Source organism: Sinocyclocheilus anshuiensis, unplaced genomic scaffold (assembly GCF_001515605.1).
Source record: "Sinocyclocheilus anshuiensis isolate Anshui unplaced genomic scaffold, SAMN03320099.WGS_v1.1 scaffold877, whole genome shotgun sequence".
In the NCBI taxonomy this organism is placed as follows: Eukaryota; Metazoa; Chordata; class Actinopteri; order Cypriniformes; family Cyprinidae; genus Sinocyclocheilus; species Sinocyclocheilus anshuiensis.
The window spans coordinates 235,316-258,264 of NW_015557181.1; the positions used below are offsets into that span (position 1 = coordinate 235,316).

The 22,949-nt window shown below is 36.8% G+C and overlaps 1 protein-coding gene across 1 annotated transcript in view; it reads left to right on the forward strand.

Annotated features, from left to right (window-relative positions):
• LOC107678645 (fibroblast growth factor 18-like) overlaps window positions 1-22,656 on the forward strand; it is a 31,308-nt gene extending 8,652 nt beyond the window's left edge. Inside the window, exons 2-6 of the mRNA XM_016473993.1 lie at window positions 7,741-8,683; window positions 8,870-8,906; window positions 13,636-13,807; window positions 18,996-19,102; window positions 21,300-22,656. Of these exons, the coding sequence (XP_016329479.1) occupies window positions 8,652-8,683; window positions 8,870-8,906; window positions 13,636-13,807; window positions 18,996-19,102; window positions 21,300-21,578 (627 nt within the window). The 5' untranslated portion in view covers window positions 7,741-8,651 and the 3' untranslated portion in view covers window positions 21,579-22,656. The remainder of the gene's footprint in view (window positions 1-7,740; window positions 8,684-8,869; window positions 8,907-13,635; window positions 13,808-18,995; window positions 19,103-21,299) is intronic.
• The last annotated feature ends 293 nt before the right edge of the window (window positions 22,657-22,949 follow it).

Consider the following 22,949-nt stretch of genomic DNA (forward strand, 5'->3'; position numbering starts at 1 on the left):
CGTTGGCTTTTTTTTTTTTTTTTTTGAATTCCTATGGGGAAAAATATTAATATGGAAAAATACTAACCAAGGTCACTGAAAAAGTGGGCGTAATGCACTATTCTGGTCAAAAACCGCCCACTTAGACATTGACATGAAATGCAACCAACCACTGGTTTTGGATTAACATAATATTTTGTGAATCTATAAACCAAATAAAAAAAAAAATCTGTGAAATATAATGTAAAAAAAGGCAGCTGTAGTTGCAAAAACTTTAAATACAATAGCAACATGAAGTGTCACAGAGAATTTTGGGAATGTCAATTTATTGTTTTTTCATCATAAATTCTAAGATGATTTGTTGTTTTTCACTTCTAAAAACTATACATTTAACAGTACTTTACAGTGACATTTAACAGTTCTGTACATTTAACAGTATTTTGAACTGTTCTGAATGGACTTACCGTTAACCAATCAACAGGTTTTTACCATCGCATTTTTACAGTATTTTACCGTTAAAATGGCAAAAATGTTTACAGTGTACGGAAATGAATAGTGGAAATTCATGTATGTGGATTACTAACTTTTCCTTTTCTGTTCCACAAAAGAAAGAAAGCCGTGCAGGTTTTGAGCAAGTAAATGATGACATTTGCTATTCCCTTAAAATTGTGAATCTCTCAGGAAAGTGATCTTTTCATCTGTGTCCTCCTCAGAAAACATCTGCAACGAAAGCCAGACAGGTATTTTAAGAGTTGATTGGTCAGGGATGGTTTTCTCTCTCTTTCTAACTCTCTCTCTCTCTCTGTTGCTGAAAGCCCCGAGGCTAGTATTTCACTGATTACAGAGTGGCCATATGTGAATGGTTGTTTGTGTATTGACAGAACAAAGGAAACGCAGGCTCTAAGGAGGTGTTAGACAGGGGAATGGATCAGACCAGCCCATAAAGTGCCCGGGAGGGGGGACTAGACTAGTCCATTGAGTTCAAGCTGGTTTCGCTAGCTGGAGGGACACACACAGTACACCTCCAGCACACTTCTCAGAAAAGTCTGCTAATCTGAGTGTGTATATGTGTGTGTGTTTATACACAGGGGTGAGATGGTGTAAGAGAATACATCTGAGACTGCGTGAATTCAAACCAAAGAATATGGCTCATTCCAGTGTTGTCTGCTTTCCCGAACAAAGCTTCTCTGTTTTAAAACAGTAAAGTGCCCTTAGATGACCCACACTGGAAGCAAAGGTAGTGTTTACTGTAATCGGAGATACTGTTTTTATATAATTGAGCATTGTGAGGACAAGGCTTCTGTTCGGGACCGGTGGGTGACACTACTTCATTGTATTTTATTAAATAGATGATGTAAACAAGGTTATCTGGCCCACATCCAGAGCCGGGTAATTCTCTGACTGACAACGCACATTTCGTCCATCAACACTTCAGACGTTTCGACTCTTTATTGCCTCATTGCGAAGATTGAAGGCGTCACGGTGTAATTACAGCAATCAAATCACTTACGGCGTCCAATTTAGTATATTTCGCATTTAACCCAATGTCTTTAAATCGCAACCCAAGATGTGATTCGCCACCACAGTCCGGCCTCCGCCGAACTGCCAAAGAAACCTGCTGTTCCCAAACCAATTACTTTCTCCGGTTTGAAACATCTACTCTATTGTGACAAGCTCTGACAGCCCGGCTCTTTAAAATCTATTAAACTCCACTCTGCAAAAACGACTGTGGAATAATTAAGGAGCGCCGAGTTCACCGAGCCATGAAAATTGATGCAGTCATGAAAATAAAAACATATGTTAGCAGCTAGTTGCAAGGGAGCTGTACCGAGTGTTTATGACGTTGGACGGGGAAATGTAGAACAAGAGGGGAAATATCATCATTAGCGCCACGCTGCGCAGCCTGGTCGCGGGCCGCGCTAATGCCTTATATGCACAGGCCAGGATTTGCACCGCACTGACAGAGCAATTATCAACTTCGGTTGCCAAGGCAGCGTCACCTTCTCAGACCCATCGACCACGACATAACCCCCCTTCCCCCCCGACCTTCAAACGCTCCTCACCCCCCACACACTCCTGTTCCCACCCACACACCTATCCAACATCACACACGCCGCGTCCTGCACTTCAGTGGGCTTCTAAACGCTTCCATGCAGTCGACGTGTGACGGGGGACAAATTAGGAATGCGTACACACCCTCAAAGCAACATCAAGGCTTTGATTCCCTCACACACCCTCTCTGTCACCTTCAGAGTCCGACACGACATGACCCTACAGCGACCTACCAGGGGTTTGAAACCTGGGATTGACCATTGCTGTGCTGATAGATAGATAGATAGATAGATAGATAGATAGATAGATAGATAGATCCTAAACACAATGACCATTTATAAAATTAGTCAAACGTTTAAATAAAAATAAAATATATAAAGCTTATAAATACAATACCAGTTCGTTTCTGAGCCATTCTAACGCGTCGTCTATAGTATCAAAGCCGCATATATTCTTATAAGGCATCCCATCTTTGCAGATGTCGGATAGCTGAGTGTCCTTAGACCCATCGACCACGACATAACCCCCCTTCCCCCCCGACCTTCAAACGCTCCTCACCCCCCACACACTCCTGTTCCCACCCACACACCTATCCAACATCACACACGCCGCGTCCTGCACTTCAGTGGGCTTCTAAACGCTTCCATGCAGTCGACGTGTGACGGGGGACAAATTAGGAATGCGTACACACCCTCAAAGCAACATCAAGGCTTTGATTCCCTCACACACCCTCTCTGTCACCTTCAGAGTCCGACACGACATGACCCTACAGCGACCTACCAGGGGTTTGAAACCTGGGATTGACCATTGCTGTGCTGATAGATAGATAGATAGATAGATAGATAGATAGATAGATAGATAGATAGATAGGAATCTATCTATAGACATTTATCTATATTCCATAATTTTGTGTAATTTATGTTTGTCTAAATGAATAGATTTAACAAAATATTAATTACTTTTGTTTTTCAAATATGTTTACTATTATTTTTCATATTTAGACAATTGGATTGGATGGATCAGTGGATGGAAGGCTGTTCTAAACAAAATTGAATGAAAACACTTCAACTAAGGCATCGGTAAACTATAACAAAAAGTTCATTAATATATATTTGAGTGATTCTGAGAACGCAAAGTTGAGTTACTCAGTTCAAAAGTAAAAATAAAACCCAGACTGACTCCATATACAACATGTAATGTACAAAAGCTGTCACTAGTACGGTACACCTTTGTACCTTATTTACCTATAAAGGTGCATTTTAGTACCTTAAAGGTACATATTTCTACCTAAAGTGTACATATTAGTACCTAAGGGGTTCCTATTAGTACCTTTTGAAAAGGTATTGCCCCAGTGACAGCTTTTGTACCTTTTTTCTGAGAGTGTACACAAATATGTGACCCTGCCTGTGAAAACCCAGCTAAAGTTTTTTTTTGTTTTTTTTTGTGATTTTCTGTTTTCTACATAAAATCATCCTTCATAAAGATGTAGAACATTCTGTGAAAATATAACCTTTATATCTTTAATATTGACTAAGGCCATGTCAAAGATTGAAATGAGTGAAATTAATGGTTGAAATCAAACTTTGATGCTTGTTATCTCATAATTAGATTTTGAGACTTTGGCCTGGATTTCACAGACAGGGTCACATATTTAACCCCCAAAAAAGTCATGTTTTGTAGAGAATCCTTTACACTTTATAACCTCCAAACATTGCCTCTTAAGTTCTTAGAAGCTTCTGTTACCTCTTAACTGGAATCTGAGCCCATTCCTCACATGCAAAAAGCTTCTAGATCACTGATAATCTTTGGTTTCCGTGTTGCCACTGCTTTCTTCAAATCCCACAAAAGATTTTCAGTGAGATTTAAATCTGAAGACGGAGCAGGCCACTTAAGAGCATTCTAGGACCAATATCTAAACTAGGTTTTGGTAGATTTGGATGCATACTTGGGATCACTGACCTACTGCAAGAGTCCACTGATTATCAAGCTTCAGTCTGTACACTGAAGGTATGACATTCTTTGCCAAAATGCTCCGATACTTCTAAGAATTCATAATGTCTTTCAAACAGTCAAGATTTCCAGTTTGACCGTGGTGTTGAAGGTGTTCTTCTGGTCATAAACCTTGCTTTTTATGCACCAGACATACCGCTGATCCATGGGTTCAGAAATTTCACTACTCATTAAAACGTACTCGGGTATATCCAAATTCAGTTAGTTCGGCCTTTATGATGTTCTTAGTCAAGAGTGCTAGTTCAGCGAGGTGTCCAGGCATGAAGGCCATGCTTGTTTAGTGTTTTTATAGTCTTTGACAAATATGTTTTTTTTTTTTTTTTCCTCAGCTGATCCAACGTCTTATTGACCTTGATGAAATTATGCTTTTTGTGCACAACTCGGACAGTTTTCTGTGGTAAAATACATTTTAAACTCATGAATGATGCTGCCAGTTGAGTCTCTTGGAACTTTTTGTATTTTGGAAATGTTCTTGTAGCCACAGTCTTTCTAATGTACACTCTAAAAATAAAGACCTCTCTATTAGTATCGATGGTTTAATGCAGAATCTTTACCATCCATGGGACCAATGGCACAAAACGTTCTTTATAGTGGAAAAAAGTTCTTTATGTTATTGAAATGTTCATCACACTAAGAAAAAAATAATTTTTTTGCTACTCAACTTTCGCACATGTGGTAATTCTATGTATTTGTAGCAGCTAGTTGTCATTATAGAGTTTCCATTTTTTATTCTACCTTGCTAATAAGTGATTTAAAAACAGCAATGTTGAATAGAGATTGAATAGTTAGGACATAGCTGTGTTATGAAAAATTCTATAACTCAAAAATACTACATTATATATTGATATCACATTTATTATGACACTAAATTAATAAAGATGCATTTTAAAATCTCTGGATCTTAAAAGCTTACATTTGTAATTTTGTATTTAAAAAGTACCCAAATTATAAGAGTATTACAAATTTTTGAAACTATTTTAAAAATTATAAATAAAATTATGGTGAAAATTATTATTATGTGAATGAAGTAAGAGGAAAAAATGCAAAAAAAATACAAAAAATGTTACAAAATTGTTTACATTTGTGTTATGCATAGTAAAAACAGGTAAATTATTTTTGCTTTACTTTTGTTTACAGATAAACCTTTTAATCCATTGTGTGAGACACTGATAGAGTTCTTTCTCTTCACAAAAAAAGCCCATCAGATATCAATCAGCCAGTTAGGTCTCTCCATCACCTTTAAATTCAATAGGACACAGATGCTGTGACTCCCTCCATCTATACGTTTGTGTCAGAGATGAAAGCGGAAGCAGGGAGGAAGCTGGGTGTGTCGGAGGTGTTCTGACACTAATGTGGTACACTGGGCTTTACTTCCAGAACTGTGAAGTTACTCTGTCAAGCTTTAAAAGGTCTTGTAAAGCCTTTGAACAACTGTGCGTGACCTTTTTTGCCTGCTTTATTAAGCTTCAGGGACACAGAAGTTGCACAGTGTTGCTAACTTTCATTACACCGATGCACCGAGGACACACTGTTTTTATTATTTTTTTTAGGCCTTGGTTTTGTGCAGAATGCCTTGATCTGACATATTTATCTTTTTTTAATGCATTCTATCCTGTCATTAAGCCGCTTTGACTAATGATCCTTTGTTGTTTAGTTAAATAACTCCTCAGTCCACTTAACCGCTGCACATACAAAGTGTGACCCACTTTAAGGTTTAGCAGTTTTTCACAAGTTAAAAGTGTGATGTAGACCTCTCCAGCTCTCCCAGGAATAACTGCTGGAATCTATCGCTCATTCGTTTTGTCTTTATTCTTCCAAGTAGTGCAATTCTAATAAATAACAAAGACAATTTAAACACAACTATGTCTGTGCTTCACACTAGACAAATGAATTTGGCACTCACTGTGGCATAAGTTGCACTTGGAATCTGCCACGTGAATAATTAATACTCTGTAAGACAGATGCGGTATCCAAAGCTTTGAATATTCAGAAAGATCTAGCCACTTCCGAATTCAAGAGAATGCCAGAGTGTAACTTCCTATTCGTTAGATCTGCACGTCCCAATCTCGGCCTTGTTGCAGGAAATGTTCTGTAGGTTGTCATATTGCCAAAGCCTCCCTTGATCTTTTTTGGATGATGACGGACTAATCTTTGTGTTCGCTTCTTTATTGAAACCGCTTTTGTTTTGGTTGTTCCCAAATGGATAATTGTGAGCTTACAGCATGGTCCAGGTGATCCACTTCAAAGGAAATTCACTTCACTCGACATCAGCCTTCCTGATTTATAGGTTAGTGTTTTATTTTTATACGTTATTTTATTATTTTGGAGTATAGAAGGAGCTTGCATGCATAAAAAAAAAAAAATGCATGCAAAACAAGAAAGAGCACATGCTAAAAGGAAGAAAAAAAAAGAACAATAGGATTTAATTTGGTGTTGATGAAGTGTTTTTTGACTACCTTCTTATGGCATGTGCTGTTCTAGGCTAGACTTTAAAGTAATTCATCAGATTCATAATAGATGTATTGGACACCAACACAGTCTGAGGTTGTTTGTAATAGTTTGAACAAGCAAAAATGTTAACTGGACCATGTTGTTTTACACCACATGCTTTGTTAGTTTTTAACCTCTAAAATAAATCTTAGCTGTGCTTTGTAAGTTAATTCTGTGCAAATGATAGAGTACGGTAAAACGTAAAAGCAGTAATGTAAATGAGTAAATGTTTCTTTTTTTCTCTGATCACAGCTGAGAAAAGGGCTGTTGGGGGAATAAACTTGCAGCTGGCAGGGGGCATGTTCAGAAGACCTTGTAAACACATTCACACCTCTTATGCATTTCAATGCCCGATGACTTATAGCACAATATTGAAAATTCGAGTTCGACAAGCACTTGCATTTCAATACTGTCTGAGAGGAATCAACAAACTCCAACAATAAAACACTTTCAGGTTTGGGAAGTCGACAAACGAGCTGAATGAGGGTAATCAGTAAATGGACATTTTTTTTTAAATACTTAAAAAAATACTTTTGTTGCATTTTGAACTACTATATATTAGGGATTTAATTTACACCTCTACCTCAAACTAATAAATACAGATTTATTTATAATTTATTTATTTATTTTTTTTTTTTAATGAGAAAGCCATTTGGTTGTCATGTGATATGAAAATCGTTAAACAAAGACAGTGAGCCAAGGTAATTAAGAATGAATAAATATTTAAAGTATACATATAAAATATGTTTATATATAATTATTTTTTATAGTAAAATGTATAATATAATATATATTGTATATATAAGTTTACACAACTTTTAGATTCACTAAATTAAAATAATTGTAATTTTTTATTTTTTTTTATTTTTTACAAAAATGAATGAAACCATCATGGACATAAAGATTACATTTTTAACAACTTGGCATGTGTTTAAAAACCTGATTTTTAAAAACATTTCTCCCTTTTATCATATCTGACATCCTTATTTGTCTTTGATCCAAGAATTAATTTATGATTAATTATTTTAATGATTATTATGATTTTAATCGATACTATTATATTAATTATAAGAATATTTTTATTTAATAATTTATTGAAACTTAATGACCTTGGCTCATATTATATTATCAACAGCGGTAGTATGCATTTAAACTTTTTTTAAAACACATACAAGTGAGTGTAACGCCTCTTTCTCTTTACCCCATCAGATGAGAATCTGGTTATCTCAACACCGCGTGTCTGGTTTTGCTCAACTGAAATGCACCTGTTTATGAGTTCGTATGTGAAATCCGCAAGGAATTCTCACAGATTCCCATCGAATCGACGAAAGAGTTTAAGAAACTACGAGAAGCGCAAAGGAAACTGTGCTCAGACAGAGGAAAGGCGCATTCCGCGCACCGATGGACTCTCTCAGATCACCCTATCAGGTGCAAAACCACTGACAGGTTTCCACCCACCACCAACCCAAAACCCCTCAGTGCGCTCCAGCCCTCCTCGGCACACATACAGACAGTCCCGTACCATCACCCAGCGCTCTTCCAGGATTTGCCACGGCGCTGTGCGCCTTTTATGTACAAACGACTCGGATAACAGTGAAGCAACAACTAAAGGAGAGACTTCTAACCGTAACTCATCTATCCTGACTTGTTGGGAAAGTTTTCCCTCTCCAAACAATGGACACGGGAAGCTTGGAATGATCCACGTAAGGTGTGCGCTTCCAGGTGACTTCGGCAGGTACGAACGGGATTTATCTTTTCATCTCGCATACTGGATCAAGAGTAAGCACTAAAGGTCGCGGATTGTTCACCGAGGAGGAGACACCCCGCTTCAGCCTTTCTTACCAATTCAATCTTTGCGCGCTTTGGCGAGAGAGCGCAGCGCGCGCGGACCGCGGAGAAGCGGGGACACCACGGGGAAGACACTGATTTGCGTTTATTCAGCTCTTTTTCAAACCAGAAACAGCCTCATGCTGCTTCCAGCGGCACATTTACACTTCCTTCATCTCTCTTTGCCTTGGGATTGCACCTCTCCTCCGGGATTTTGTGTGTGAGACAGTGGCGGGGCTCCGCGCGGCACTTACTGGAGCGGCAAACGCTGGAAACAGGTGTATTTGACCAAGATGTCTGGTCTGCCGTCAAGGTTAATCTACGTGTAAGGAATATTCTTAATACTTCATTTGATTCACGTTGAGTTCGTACATTCTTGCCAATAGAAGTCGCTCAAAGCCAGGTTTAAGATGAACTGCTACATTTTTATCTGGTGTAATTGCTTGTGATTCACCCCTCCTTACTTCCATTCTGTCTCTCCCTCTCATTCTCTCTTTCTTTCTCTTTCCAGGTGTTTACATTTTCTGGTCCTCTACTTCCAGTTGCAGGTAAGTCTGGCTGTTTCACTGTCTTCATGAATCTGGATTAAGGCAGGGATTATGAGGATGTACTGCCGGTGCGCAAACACAAAGCTTGTTTAATTTGTTGTCTTGAGGTTTTTGAAAACAGAGGCATGGGAAATCTACACCCCAGAGGCTGTAAAATTAAATAAATAAAAAAAGACTCTTTGGATGTGTTGGTGGTCTTGCCAGAGGAATTGAATTTCTTTTGGTGGTCTTGCCAGAGCAATTTAATTTATTTTTCTCTAAAAGTCTGGGTTTTCCTTTTGTGCTTTTTTGTGTTTGACTATGAATCTCGTAATTCATAAGTAGTCATAATTGTTCATTCAGAATAGTTAGTAAACTCATGTTTTGACTGATTTCACGCTGAATACTAAAATAAGCAATATGTGCATTTAAATTTTATTTATGAACTCAGTGACCTTTTAGTGGAGATGAAATGCATTTGTGTGTTTGTGTGTGTGTGTGTGTGTGTGTGTGTGTGTGTGTGTGTGTGTGTGTGTGTGTGTGTGTGTGTGGGTAATATTTATTTTTTGGAGGATGAACATTGACATTAAAATTAAATTGAAATTAAATTAATTGCATATTAAATACAATTAAGATTAGATTGAATAAAAACCCACAAAAACATATTTGCTACAGCAGTATATATATATATATATATATATATATATATACACCATTAAATTAAATCATATTTTAAGTATATACAAGTGTATACAAGTATATACACATATACAGTGTACACCAACTATATGCATCCAAAGTAATAAATCTAAAGAGGCTAAGAAGTGGCCAATTTTTTTTTCCTTTTAAAAGCTGTTAAGGTAAGACTAGCTGCAATCTCAGACTCTCCCAAGACTTTAAGGAAGGTGACTAATCCTTTGAATTCAACCGACAAAATATACCTAACCCATAAGTAATTAGATATCTGCAGTTCCTTAAATTCGTCTTTACTGACAGATGTACATTCCTCACAAGGCTGGAATGGCTTAATGAGAACCTTTTTTCTCCTGGCAAATGGGTCAAGGCATTGTGATTATAAAACTTGCATCAGAATGTCGTAATAGAAGGGGGCGATCACCGCACAAACCGGGAACAAAAGCCACCGCTTTGAAGAAAACGAGACCCATGTTGGTTATATAATTCTGTGCGTTCAGTTTTGTTCCAAAGCAGTTGGCACAAACAAGGCTTTTCTGTGGCAGTGATGACAGTAGTTCTTCTTTAGGTCATTGATAGACAGAGTACAAGTATCACTTGCTTCTACTGCTAACCGTGGCCTTCACTGTTGTTGTAGGTTCTCCTTGAGAAAACAAACAAAGTTGTTATTAAGGAGATGCAGTGAAAGACGGCGCGATAAGCACAGTTTAAGTGGCGGTGCACTGAAGCGTTGTTTCCTGAGATGCATTCTGCGCAGAGAGTGGTGTCTGCAGATAGGGCCTATCTGACATGCAAGAGTGCTCGGGACAGGGCCGGGCTTTTGAAGTCGCCGTGAGATTCGTTTGCCTAGGTTGGCTTTGAAGGGAGTCGGGCGGCGTGATAAAAATGTTTGGCCGTGGCTCGCTCCCTGCATAGGCATGCCCTCTCTGCCTTCCCGCTCCCGTCCGTACGCAACTGTCTACAAAACACACCTCTGTGTCTGACTAGATGGCCAGATTTCAGAGTAAATTATTCTGAGGAGAGGCTGAGAGTGTGTGTGCGGGAGTTGCGTATGTGTGTGTGCTTTTTGTGAGCTGAAATTGGCCAAGAGCTTAGAATTAAACTTGATTCTGTGTTAAATCTATGTATTCATCTAGGAAAATAAAATGTATAACAATGACTGAAATTAATACAGTTTTTTTTCTAGAAGATGTTAGGGTATCTAAATTCAACTAATATGTTTATAGTTGTTTCACAACTAGGCTGTGTTGTGAAATGTCTTTTGGTTTGTTGAACACTGCATGTTGTCCGCTGCAGTGGTCCAGGTCTTTAAAAGTTATTTTAACTTTGAGGATTCAGGATGCAATTTTACATTCAAACCACTATGAATGATCACCTTTGACCTTTTCGCATTATTCTATATGACTGCCCTAAATGCCATTGTGATTTTGTTTATTATAGCATACATTCAATAGTTCTTCTCCAGTATATTTATCAAAAAATATATGCTACCGTTCGAAAGTTTGGGGTCAGTAAGATTTTTATTTTTATGTGTTTATTTTATTTTATTATTTTTATAAATATTTTTTTTGTTGTTAAAGAAATGAATACTTTAATTCAGCAAGGATGCATTAAATTGATCAAAAGTAGCAGTAAAGACATTTATAATGTTATAAATATTTGTATTTAAAATAAATGCTGTTCTTTTGAACTTTCTATTCATCAAAGAATCCTGAAAAAAAAATTGTATGACGTTATGACATTTTCCACAAAAAAATGAAGCAGCACAACTCTTTTCCACATTGACAACAATAAAAATTATGGGACACTGAAGCCTGGAGTAATTTCTGCTGAAAATTCTACTTTGCAGTACAGGAATAAATCACATTTGAAAATGTATTAAAATTGAAAACAGTATTACTGTTTTTACTGTATTTTTCATCAGATAAGTGCAGCCTTGGTGAGCATAAGAAACTTCTTTAAAAAACATTTAAAAAAAGGTTCTCCTTGAGAAAACAAACAAAGTTGTTATTAAGACTTGCTGACTTAATTTGTTGAATGGTTGTGTTTTTATCAATATATTCAGTCTCTTATTTTGCTTTTTTATTTCTTGGGGAAAATGGGATAATTACATTGTTTTGAAGTGATTTTCATTTGTGATTGAATAATTCCTGATTAATGGGTTAATTTAGCCAGTTGTGTCATGCTGATGTATTTCTTAGCAGTCTTGCATTCAGCATGAATCTCTATGGAAGTTTCTTTCTCAACTCTGTTGAAAATATATATTTTTTTGTACCGTAAGCTGCGCTTTTCCCCTCATGCTCCCTAAATGTCATTAATTAGCCGAGGTTAAAATAACATGGAGTGGAAGCATGTAATGTGAGCGTAATTAACCACCTGAGAGAAGCCACATAAAAGCTCATTACAGGATAATTACCTCTAGTTTCAGCCCGTGAGAGTAGTCTTGGCTGGGACAGAGATTCCAGAGTTTTTAGAGGTATATGTTTTCCTCACATATGGAAGGATGACAGAAGAGGAGGAGGAGGAAAGATAGGAGGATATTGGATGAGAAGTGGATTGGTGATTTTCATATAAAGCCTCGGGTGATTGTGAATGTGAGCGACAGGAGATGCCATGGCAAGTTATATTGCATTTTATTATGTTAGTGTTTTATGTGTTTGTGTGTGTGTGTGTGTGTAGCAGTGCAGCAGTCTTCAGTTGTGTACATGTACTTCCCATACTTACAGGTGTGTATGTGTGATTTATGAGTGTGATTCTTACCTTAGGCAGATATTTGTTTGATGACAGAGTTGGATCTTTCAGGTGGATAATTGCTGGAGACTTGCTTGTGGAAATTGAAAACTTGACTTCTCGGTGTAGCTCCAGGCTCAGCGTATTCAGATGTTTTATTTAGTGAGAGAGAGAGAGACGGGCACCAAAACATGCAGGAATCACTGTGATCTGAACTTTCATTGAATTTTTTATTGCTTGAAACTAAGTCAAGTCAAGTCACCTTTATTTATATAGGGCTTTGTACAATAGAGTTTGTTTCAAAGCAGTTTCACAGGAGTTAATGACAGAATCAATGCAAACCTTTTCAAAATATAAATCAAATTCAATTTCTGCTGTAAAGTCAGTTTAGTGTTGATTCAACAGGATATCAAAATTTGACCCTGTTTACTTTGTACACAGTACACATTCCTGGTCTTAGTTTGACTGTTTCATCACTGTTGCATGTTTTTTCTTAAAAAATTGCTTTCTTAAAAAATTACTTTTCCTCTGAAACGACTATCACTGTTCTGGCATGTAATGGACACTTTCCAGTCAATTCCCAATTTATGAAATCCCATCCTCTTGTTTGACATGATGAAAGTAAAATCAGTTATTAATGCCATTTGACGCACAGAGGATTTTCTTTTCGCCGAAAATGCTACTTAATGTTGTTGCATTGGACTAAAACTTACTGACTCACACTGCGTATTACAACTTCCCAAAAATGTGATATTTTTTGTACTTTTTTGGGGATTTTTTCCCCCACCTTGTTACACTTATGGTGTTCCCAGTCAAAAATGACCAGTCTACAAAAAATTGTTTAGAAATTTATTATTATGCTATTAGATTGAAACTTTTTATTAACTTGTTTTCTTTCAGTTAGCATAGGTTTTGTATTTCTTTTTGCAACTGATTGAGCTGAGCCCATGCACCTCAGTTTTTAAGTGAACATTGCCCAAATTATCCAAAATAATGCTTTTTTCCATTCAAAAATGAAGTGCGTAAGACCAGGGCTGCCTTAGCCAAAAGCATCATTAACCATTGGTGACAATGGTTCTACGATCAACTTAGGCTTACGATGCTTTTAGGAAATGCAGCCCAGATCAATGAGGCCTACAACTAATCAGTTCCAAAAAGAAATACAAAACAAAATAATATAACAGAAAGACAGATGTAAAAGCAGTTTTTAAAAGGCCGGTCATTTTTGACCAGGAACACCAAATTAGGTAAAGGATTTTTAGCACAGAAGAAGTGACATGCACTTGTAAAACTGAATCAACACACATTTTGTTCTTGCTGGTTCTAGGAATCTCACCAGAGTTCCGCCGACTTCCGGTTCTACATCGAGAACCACACCAGAGACGACGTGAGTCGGAAGCAGGTGCGGATATATCAGCTCTACAGCCGAACCACTGGGAAACATGTGCAGATCCTGGGCAAGAAGATCAACGCCAATGGAGACGATGGGGGCAAGTACGGTACGGGAGTGTTCCTGTGCTCTGAATAAACCACACAGAAGAACCTGTAACCTGTTTGTAGTCTGCTTTTGAACACATAAGGCAGAATGAATTAAAGAGATAGTTCAACCAAAAATGAAATTTCTGGTATCATTTACTCACCCTCATGTCGTTCCAAACCTGTATGACTTTGTTTCTTTTGTTAAACACAAATGGGGGAGTTATAAGGTCTTTTCCATGCACTTGCAATGACTGAGGCTCTTAATAAAGACGCAAAAAAAAACAAAAAAACACAGAGGTTTAATAAATGTGGTATATTAATAGTAGGGTATACAACTATAAGCACCACAAGCCATTATTCACTGAAAATAAAATTAACTGATGTGGCAACATTATTGACTATTTTCATGCACATCAAATTCAGTTTAAGGCCTATATACAGGTTACAGCCATATTCTGAATATGATATTTACTGCATGTGCATACATATGTTTACAATATTTATGTTTATGATGTTTGCATGCTATATATATGGGTGGGAATCAGAATTTGAGGATTTAGAATATTTAGAATTTAGAATATTATTAAACTGAATCGGGCAATCCGATTGTGGAATATTTTTGTGCATGTAAGTGTAGTCAGTGAGTAGAATTTGAGAACCGAATCAGTCTGATTCATTGAACGAATCATTGAGAGATCTAACTTAAAAAAAAAAAAAAAATTCAGACACTTCTACTCACACTGTCAAGTAAATTGGACCACTTTTATAAAATGTATAACTCTGAAACTCATCATTTCAGAGCTTGACAGCACTCATTCACTTTTATTATATTTAAAAGAGTTGCAGGATGTTCATCAGAAATTCAACATGATGAAATAAAGTCATACAGGTTCGGAATGACATGAGGGTTGATAAAGGATTAAAGATTGTTTATTTTTGGAAGAACTATGCCTTTAACTCAGATATATTCTTGTGTTGCATGTTTTCAAGTCTTCCTAAATGGCTTTATTTGTTGCAATCTCTGATTGAGCGTGCTTTAATCAGTTTTCTGATAATTATGTATATATAGAATCATTAAAGCTGCCTCTTGCATTTTTAATTTACTAAATAATTAGGCTAATTTAATTAATGCATTCCACTAACATAAAGTGTTTAGTACTCTCCATTAGCTCAATTTAACTAATTTTACAGTGTTTAAATACCTTATTTCCCCAGAGAATTCCATCTAGGCCTGCTAATATCATATTTAAGATGAACTTCTTCTCTTTAACATCCAACCTGAGCTGTTATTAATCAAAATGTATCAAAGTATAAACAAAACAAAAACCACAGAACTGATGGGCAGCGTGCCCCAGCGGTACGAGTGTGAGAACAGAGACTCAGAGTGAAGATAAACACACTGAATGCTTCTCTTAACTTTGCCGACTGATACAAGCATGTTTATATTTCAGTCTTGTGCTCGTTTGTGTCAGTCAGAGCTGTTCAGCATAAAGATTTCACAACAGACACGACTCCATAAAGCTCTAGTCCTGGATTCCGATACCTGAATAATCCTGTTTCTTATGTAGTCTTATAATCCTTTGGATTTCTAGTGCTCAGTTTCTCTGTAGTTTTATTCTTGTGTCTGTGCTTAACTGTAATGCGATTGAGGAGAAATAATTTAATGTGAGTTGAAGTTTTTGTTTATTTTGTGTCACATTAGATGAACACGGGGAAGCAGGTTTAAAAATATTACATTTTAAAGGCATAGTTCACCTAAAATGATAATTCTGTCATTATTTGCTAACCTACATGTTGGTCCAAACTTGTATGACGTTATGGAATTTAAGATATTATCCACTTAAAATCCTGATATCGACCTTGCACAGTTATTAAGAGAACTACTTATGTCTGATTTGTGAATGAATCATAGAGGTTGTAAGCAACATTAGGGTGAGTAAATGATCATAGATCATAGATTTCATTTTTGGGTGAACTATCACTTTGATTCACTGTTAATTTGGTCGCTAGTTTGTGCTTATATTCATGTTTTGTGTATGTTAGATTGTGTTTTGATGATCAGGGTAGTGTTCAGAATTGTCATGAATCTTATAATCTTTAAATATCTGTGCCATTAAACTGCAGTCAGAAGCTGATCTAAACGACAATCGTTACCATAGAAGCAGACATTTTATGCTTGCGTTTGCTATAGTGTCCCTTGTGGCAATGTTGAGAATGCAAAATGTGCTTGCATCATACCGGGGTTTCCCAAACTGAATTTTGTGAGTTGACGAAAGGATAATAATTAATTAAAACATCCATCCATCCATTTTCCATACCGCTTATCCTCTGCAGAATCACTGGGCTGGAGCCTAAAAACATAATTTTAAAATAAAAACAATCTAAATAAAAAAGATATATAAATATTTTGTTTGCCTGCATGTCTTGTGACAATTAAACAATATCTAAGTACCATGAACATGCCAATGTGTTGTTAAATTATTAAAATATGATTTTAAAATCTCAAGTGGTACTTTAGGTAAATATTTTAGATCAAAGCGGTTAGGCTGAATCCCTTCGTTGCACTGTGAATAATTGCATTTGAACACAAAACACGATGGCATGTGGAATCGAGCTTGTTTTTTGCATTCATATAGTTGTGCTTTGATCTTTAATGGTCAGCATTCAGTATTGTTTATGGAAATGTTGGTAATGTTCAGTAATTATATAGCAGGATTAGTTAAAGTGTGTTCTAGTTCTAGTAGGATCTAGTATTTTTGGCAATGCTGGCAGTGTTCTTTATTCAGTTGTCATTTATAGCAGTGTGAGCTATTGTTTGTTATTCAGCAAGTGTTTACAGCAGTGTTGCTGTTGTTTACTGCTGGAGTGTGTTGGTGTCTGGTTAAGCAGTGCAGCATTGGCTGAGCTGATTCTCTATTAGCATGAGAGGAGGCAGATCCAGGTAAACCCTCACACCTGGCATCTGTGAACTCCATGACAGACACACACACACACACACACATATGCACAATGTGCTCCTCTGTCTCAGCTTTACCCTTGTGATTCAGCTGTCCTGTCAACATTAATAAGTTTGAACATTCAAAAAACTTAAGGAGAGCAGATCATGTTTTAATCATGACTCAATTCTGAGCTACATTTTTGAGTCAGATTGAGTTAACACATCAGATTTATGTCAAATGTGCATTTTTGCACATTCACATTTCCATTGAAAAGGTTAAATTAAATCAGTCAAAAGTGACAGAAAAATATTTATGATGTTACAAAAGATTTCTGTTTCAAATAAATGCTTTTCTATTGAACTTTTTATTCAAAGATTCCTGAAAAAAATGTATCACTGTTTCCACAAAATATTAATCTGTTTTTAACATTGATAATAATAAGAAATATTTCTAGATAATCAAATTAGCATATTAGAATGATTCCTGAAGGATCATGTGACTCATGTGTTCATGAAGACTAGAGTAATATATGACAGTTGACTATGTCTGTATGTATGTTATCTATCTATCTATCTATCTATAGTAAAACAGTTAATAGAGAACAGTTATTTTAAATTGTAATAATATTTTACAATATTACTATCTTTACTACATTTTGCATCAAATAAAGTCTTGTTAAGCATAAGAGAGAGAAAAAAATCTTACTGACACCAAACTTTTGATCAGTAGTGTATGTTAAAAGTATGTTTAAAGTCAATGTGAATTGCTGTTTGCAACCTGATCTGTGGAGAGTGATATTCAGTGAGATAAAATGTTGGACAGATGTGATTTTATCCATCAGGAATAAAAACTGAATATCTTACAGAAATAAACGGGTGGCGAACAGTCTTTCACATCGACTTTAACACAGCTAGTTTCCTTGAATAAAGCAAAATGAAAACAACCATGCGTCTTATATTTGAACACACTGCTGGATCAGGTCTTGCACTCGTATGGCTCATTTATCAGCAAACACTCGCCTTCCCAGAAACATCTCAAAAATGTCTTCAGTTTCACCCGTTTGGGATATTAAAACATTCACATTACTGAAGGTCAGTGTGTCCGGTTGACATCTGTGCTTTAATATTAATAAGCTGCACCAGTAAGAATTCAGCTGGAGTGAGAGATGCACAGATGGTGGGCTGACTGCTTTAAGCATTCGGTTTTTAGGTACAGAGTTCATTTAAATACAGGAATATTTGCTGTATTTCTCAGGCATATCTTTCAAAACGTCATGCACTTGTTAAAGGGGTCTGTGTGGCTGAGGAGCAGGATCTTTCCCACCCTCATTTGATCTCAAGTGCCCTGCCTGGATTAGTCGTTCCTCTCATGTTGCCCCGGGCTGTTTTGGAAGGGGACAGTTTTGGTGTTGCTCTCTAAGCCTCTCTGCTTTGAGCACCTTTGAATAGCCCAGTGTGTTAAACAAATGGATCATCCTAACTTTTTGATTGAGTGAGCACGAACTAAAGGCAAGTGGAAACCCAATCCCTGGGGATCTGAACTGCTCCAAGGAGTTTGGCAGATTGCTTCCCCCCAAGAGAGGGACCCTTAACAAAGGTGGTTACAGAGAGAAAGAGAGAGAGAGAGTTGGGTGTTTTTTAGGGGTTGTGAGGGAGCTGTAGTGTATGATGAATCATTACGTTTCTCTCACAGTTTTTTTTTAAATAGTTCACATGCCAAATGTAGTTTTGAATAAAAAAGTATAGTATATCATGTACATGAATACATGAAAGTAGTTTTTTTGTTTCTCATACAGCTACATAAAATAACAAATAGTAACTAGTAAAACAAGTGACTGATATTTGCATGGTAATTATAAAAAAAAAAAAAATAATAATGTTTTAAAATAATGTTTAATATAATATATTTGTATATATATATATGTGTATAATATTTATGTATGTTTTTTGACATTAAAAAGTAAAATTTGTTGGAAATTGTCAGAAATAGTGTAAATTACAATTAAATAAAAATCTAAATGGTCTTAAAATAAAATATATATTTTACATAAATGGTCTTAAAATAAAATATATATTTTACATAAGACAATGATTTTATTTTTTATTTTTTTAATGTTTTTTTTATGTGAACTATGACTCGTGTGTTCTTAACAAATTCAAACAGAAATAGTATGTTTTAGGAGTTTATTTCTAACAAAATGTATTTAATTCTATGAGCATCATATTGCCTTCATGAACTCAAAGTAAACTGTGTTTATTTTTACCCGCAGCTTTACTTGTTGTGGAGACGGAGACATTCGGGAGTCATATTCGAATAAAAGGGAAAGAGAGTGGATACTACATCTGCATGAACAAGAATGGCAAAATTATTGGAAAGGTATGTTTACTATCACACATCGGAACTAAAAATATCAGATTCAAATATTATTTGCTGTTTTCACTGTCTTGCAAACAGGTATAAATAAAACAGGTTTGGGCCACATTAAACTACGATATGGTTCCTGTGTGTGTGCTTTTGATTTACATTTATCTTGTTTATAATTGCAGTTATGAATATGATTACTCGTGTATTGCATGTTTAGTGAATGTCAACTTGATGTATGAGTTTGTAGTTGAGACCAAAACCACTGCTACTGTAACCAACTCATGATGGTTATATAATGGAGCCAGTCAACACATATTTTCATACCATCTATTCAAACAAAAATGAAATATTGAGGCTGGCTGTTTGAAGTTAAAATTGTCCTTTTTTCCAAGTCCTTGTAACTGCCATACCACAAACAAATCTTAGTGGAAAGACCAACACCCCCTACATTTGCCATGAATAGGACATTACGTGCTTCACTGGCTTGTTTTGAACTGACCCTAAGTTGAAGGGCCCAATTATTGTGTCTTGTTGGCAAAAGCTGGTCATTCTTTTAAAAACATTATGCTTTGGAAGACGAGTAGGCGTCTTGTCATACAATAGTTTTATAGTAGATGTGTAAACTGCAGATCAGTTTTTAATCAAACTTTGAAACTATTTTGAGATGCATATATTGTGAAATGATAATAAATAGGGTTTTTTAAAAGAGGGCCTTTTCTAAATTTTCTTCACTCAATAGATTATCGAGACTATTATCGAGATTATTTATGGTTATTAAAATATAATAGAATACTCTAAAATAGTTGATTGTGATTGGTCAGTCATTCTGTCATATATTTTTCCCATATTTTATTTTATTATTTTATTTTATTTTATTTTGAGTAGCTGGCTAACAAGTGAGATAATATGAATATGGAAGCCTGTCATTATTGTAAAATAAACTACAGCAGGGTCATAAAACACTAAGCTGTTGGGGTTTATTTTATTTTATTTTATTTTGTGAGTAGCTGGCTAATAAGTGGGATAATATGGAATAATATGAAAGCCTGTCATTATTGTAAAATAAACTACAGCAGGGTCATAAAACACTAAGGGCCCTATTTTAACGATCTAAGCGCATGGTCTAAAGCGCACGGCGCAGGTGCACTTAGGGCGTGTCCAATTCCACTTTTGCTAGTTTAACGACGGGAAAAACTGTCGGCGCGCCCGGCGCATGGCCTAAAAGGGTTGTCCCTATTCTCTTAATGAGTAATGGGTGTGTTTTGGACATAACGTGCAATAAACCAATCAGAGTCTCATCTTCCACTCCCTTTAAGAGCCAGTTGCGCTCGTGCCATGGCGGATTTGCTATTTACACGGCGGAATTTGCACGTGCAAAGACAGAACCCGTCTCCAGAGATGAAACGGAGCTGCTTGTGCATGAGCAAATAGGTAGCCTAATTCTGATACATGCGATGACTATCCATTATGACATGTAGGCATTTTTATATTTATATAGCCTACACAATAATAATCTTTTACATTGCAATCCTTTAATTTTTTATATTTGGCATGTTTGTGTGCTGCTGTGCGGCCCTGTGTGTGTAATAAGCAGAGTGCACATGCGCTGTGGATCCGCCTATACTAACGCGCTCTTTAAATAACAAAAAAAAACTACTGCGCCATTGACTTTAGACCAGGTTTTAGTTGGTCAATGGCGCAGTCTATTTCAGTTGCCTCAAAATAGCAACGCGTCAGCAATGCGCCTGAACACACCTCGTTTTCAGACCAACACGCCCATGAGCGCACAAATGGGCGCAAATGCACTTTCTATTTAAACAACGTGGTGCAGGACGTGAAAATGACAACTGCGTCGGGCTGAAACTAGCAAAAAACACTTGTGTCGCGCCTGGCACCGCATTGCGCCGGGTGTATGATAGGGTCCTAAGCTTTTTTATTTTATTTTATTTTATTTTATTGAAAATACAACTTGGCTGTGTTGCTAACAGATTCTGCAATATGTTGTATATAATATATAGTATTTTTATTTTTTAAATCTGTGAGCAGTCATGAACTTTGAGAAAACTATGTTTTATGTTAGGGTTTATGTTTTGCAATAATGACTGACAGGCTGTAAATAAAATCCTAATGACCTATCAGACCATCAGCTGAGGGGTTGTTCAACAAGTGGACCATTTTTCTGACCTGTCATCTTGTCTTTTCTCCTCAGCCCAATGGGAATAACCAAGAGTGCGTCTTTGTGGAGGAATATTTGGAGAACAACTACACAGCGCTGGTGTCGGCCAAGTACAAAGGCTGGTATTTGGGTTTCAACCGAAAGGGTAGACCCAAAAAAGGCTCCAAGACCACGCAAACACAACAGGAAGTGCATTTCATGAAGCGCCACCCCAAAGGAAAAGTGGACCCTCTGGAGGAGTTCCGTTTCACGACGGTAACGAAACGGACACGAAGGGCGCGGCGATTAAAACCCAACCCCAAAACGAACTGAGTCGCTCCCCGTGTTTCTTACCTGACAAACACCTTCATCTAATCCGAAACAGGAGAAGGAAGAGGACACAAATAAACAATGGCTACAGAAAAGAGACAAGAAACTTACGTTCAAAGATGTTTTATTTTTATATCTCAGAAACGTCAAGTTCTCCCAGCTGTTGAATGTGGGTCTTTTTTAAATGTAATTGGTATCTGTTATTTTATTTATACTGGATTAACTAAGGATGACCTATAAGGAACTAGCGTCTCCTGCTTTGACACGTTTAAACTCTGGATGAGAGCAAACTGCACCACCTGGGAAATCTTTTATTTTCATTTGTGTTGCCCCCAACAACAAGGATTCAATATTTTCCACTGGAATGGTGGGCTGTCATGGAGACACAACGAGAGAGCGATAACAGTCATGTGACCTTTGCAGGCCTCCATAGGTAAACGTGAAGCTTTGAGTGCAATATTTTGAAGAGCCTCTCTGTGGGATGCCTTTCTCGTCAGAACGGACAGTAGGCCTTCTCTCGGGCCGGATGCGGAGAACGCTTCGATATTCTTTGATTCAGCTTAGATCGACATGCTTTGACTAGCCAGATATCAGCTTTAGCTGTGGTGAAAGTATGTGTGAGAACTCACAGACGCAAGCCTGGATATGAAGGGACTGGAAAAAGGTTTGGGGAATCGCTCCAATGCTCTACATTTGGATCATGTGTACATGCTGATTATGCTGTCACCCTAAATGTAAGCTACCAAAATACGTAATGCAAAACCAGGTATGATGCATCGCTCTTAATGTCCCGGACACTCAACAAGTATCGGATTTTGACTACTTCCAGGTCACTCAGCCAATGAAATCGGTCCGCCTGACAATCAGTCATGTCCTTTGTGTTCTAGAACGCTTTCTCTCAGTTCTAGAAGGTTTGAGACAGAAGAAATCCCTTCTGCAGACGCTGGACTCCAGCCACTGTTGGTGAGGTCGACTCTCTATATGGGTATAGCTGTAGTATACACTCGTCTATATACTCATCGTCTGTCAGACGTTACTAACAATCATGCCACTCGTACGATTAAATAAATGTATGCAAAAATAATAATTTTATTACTATTATAAAGTATTTATTGCCTTTCTCTGTAAATATGACTTGATGAATTTATTTGACCTCTGTTAATAATAATAAAAAGAGGACTATATATGGAAAATGAATATATGTTATTACTGTTTTTGTGGCGTTCGTATATTTGGATGTATGACGAACAATATTACAGTGCTAGAAATTCAGTGTTGCATTACATGCAACCTACAGTACCTGCTGCTGTAGACAGTTGCAGTGTGATTTCATAATCAAATGTGTGGGTCAAAAGACTCCTTTCAGTGTAATGT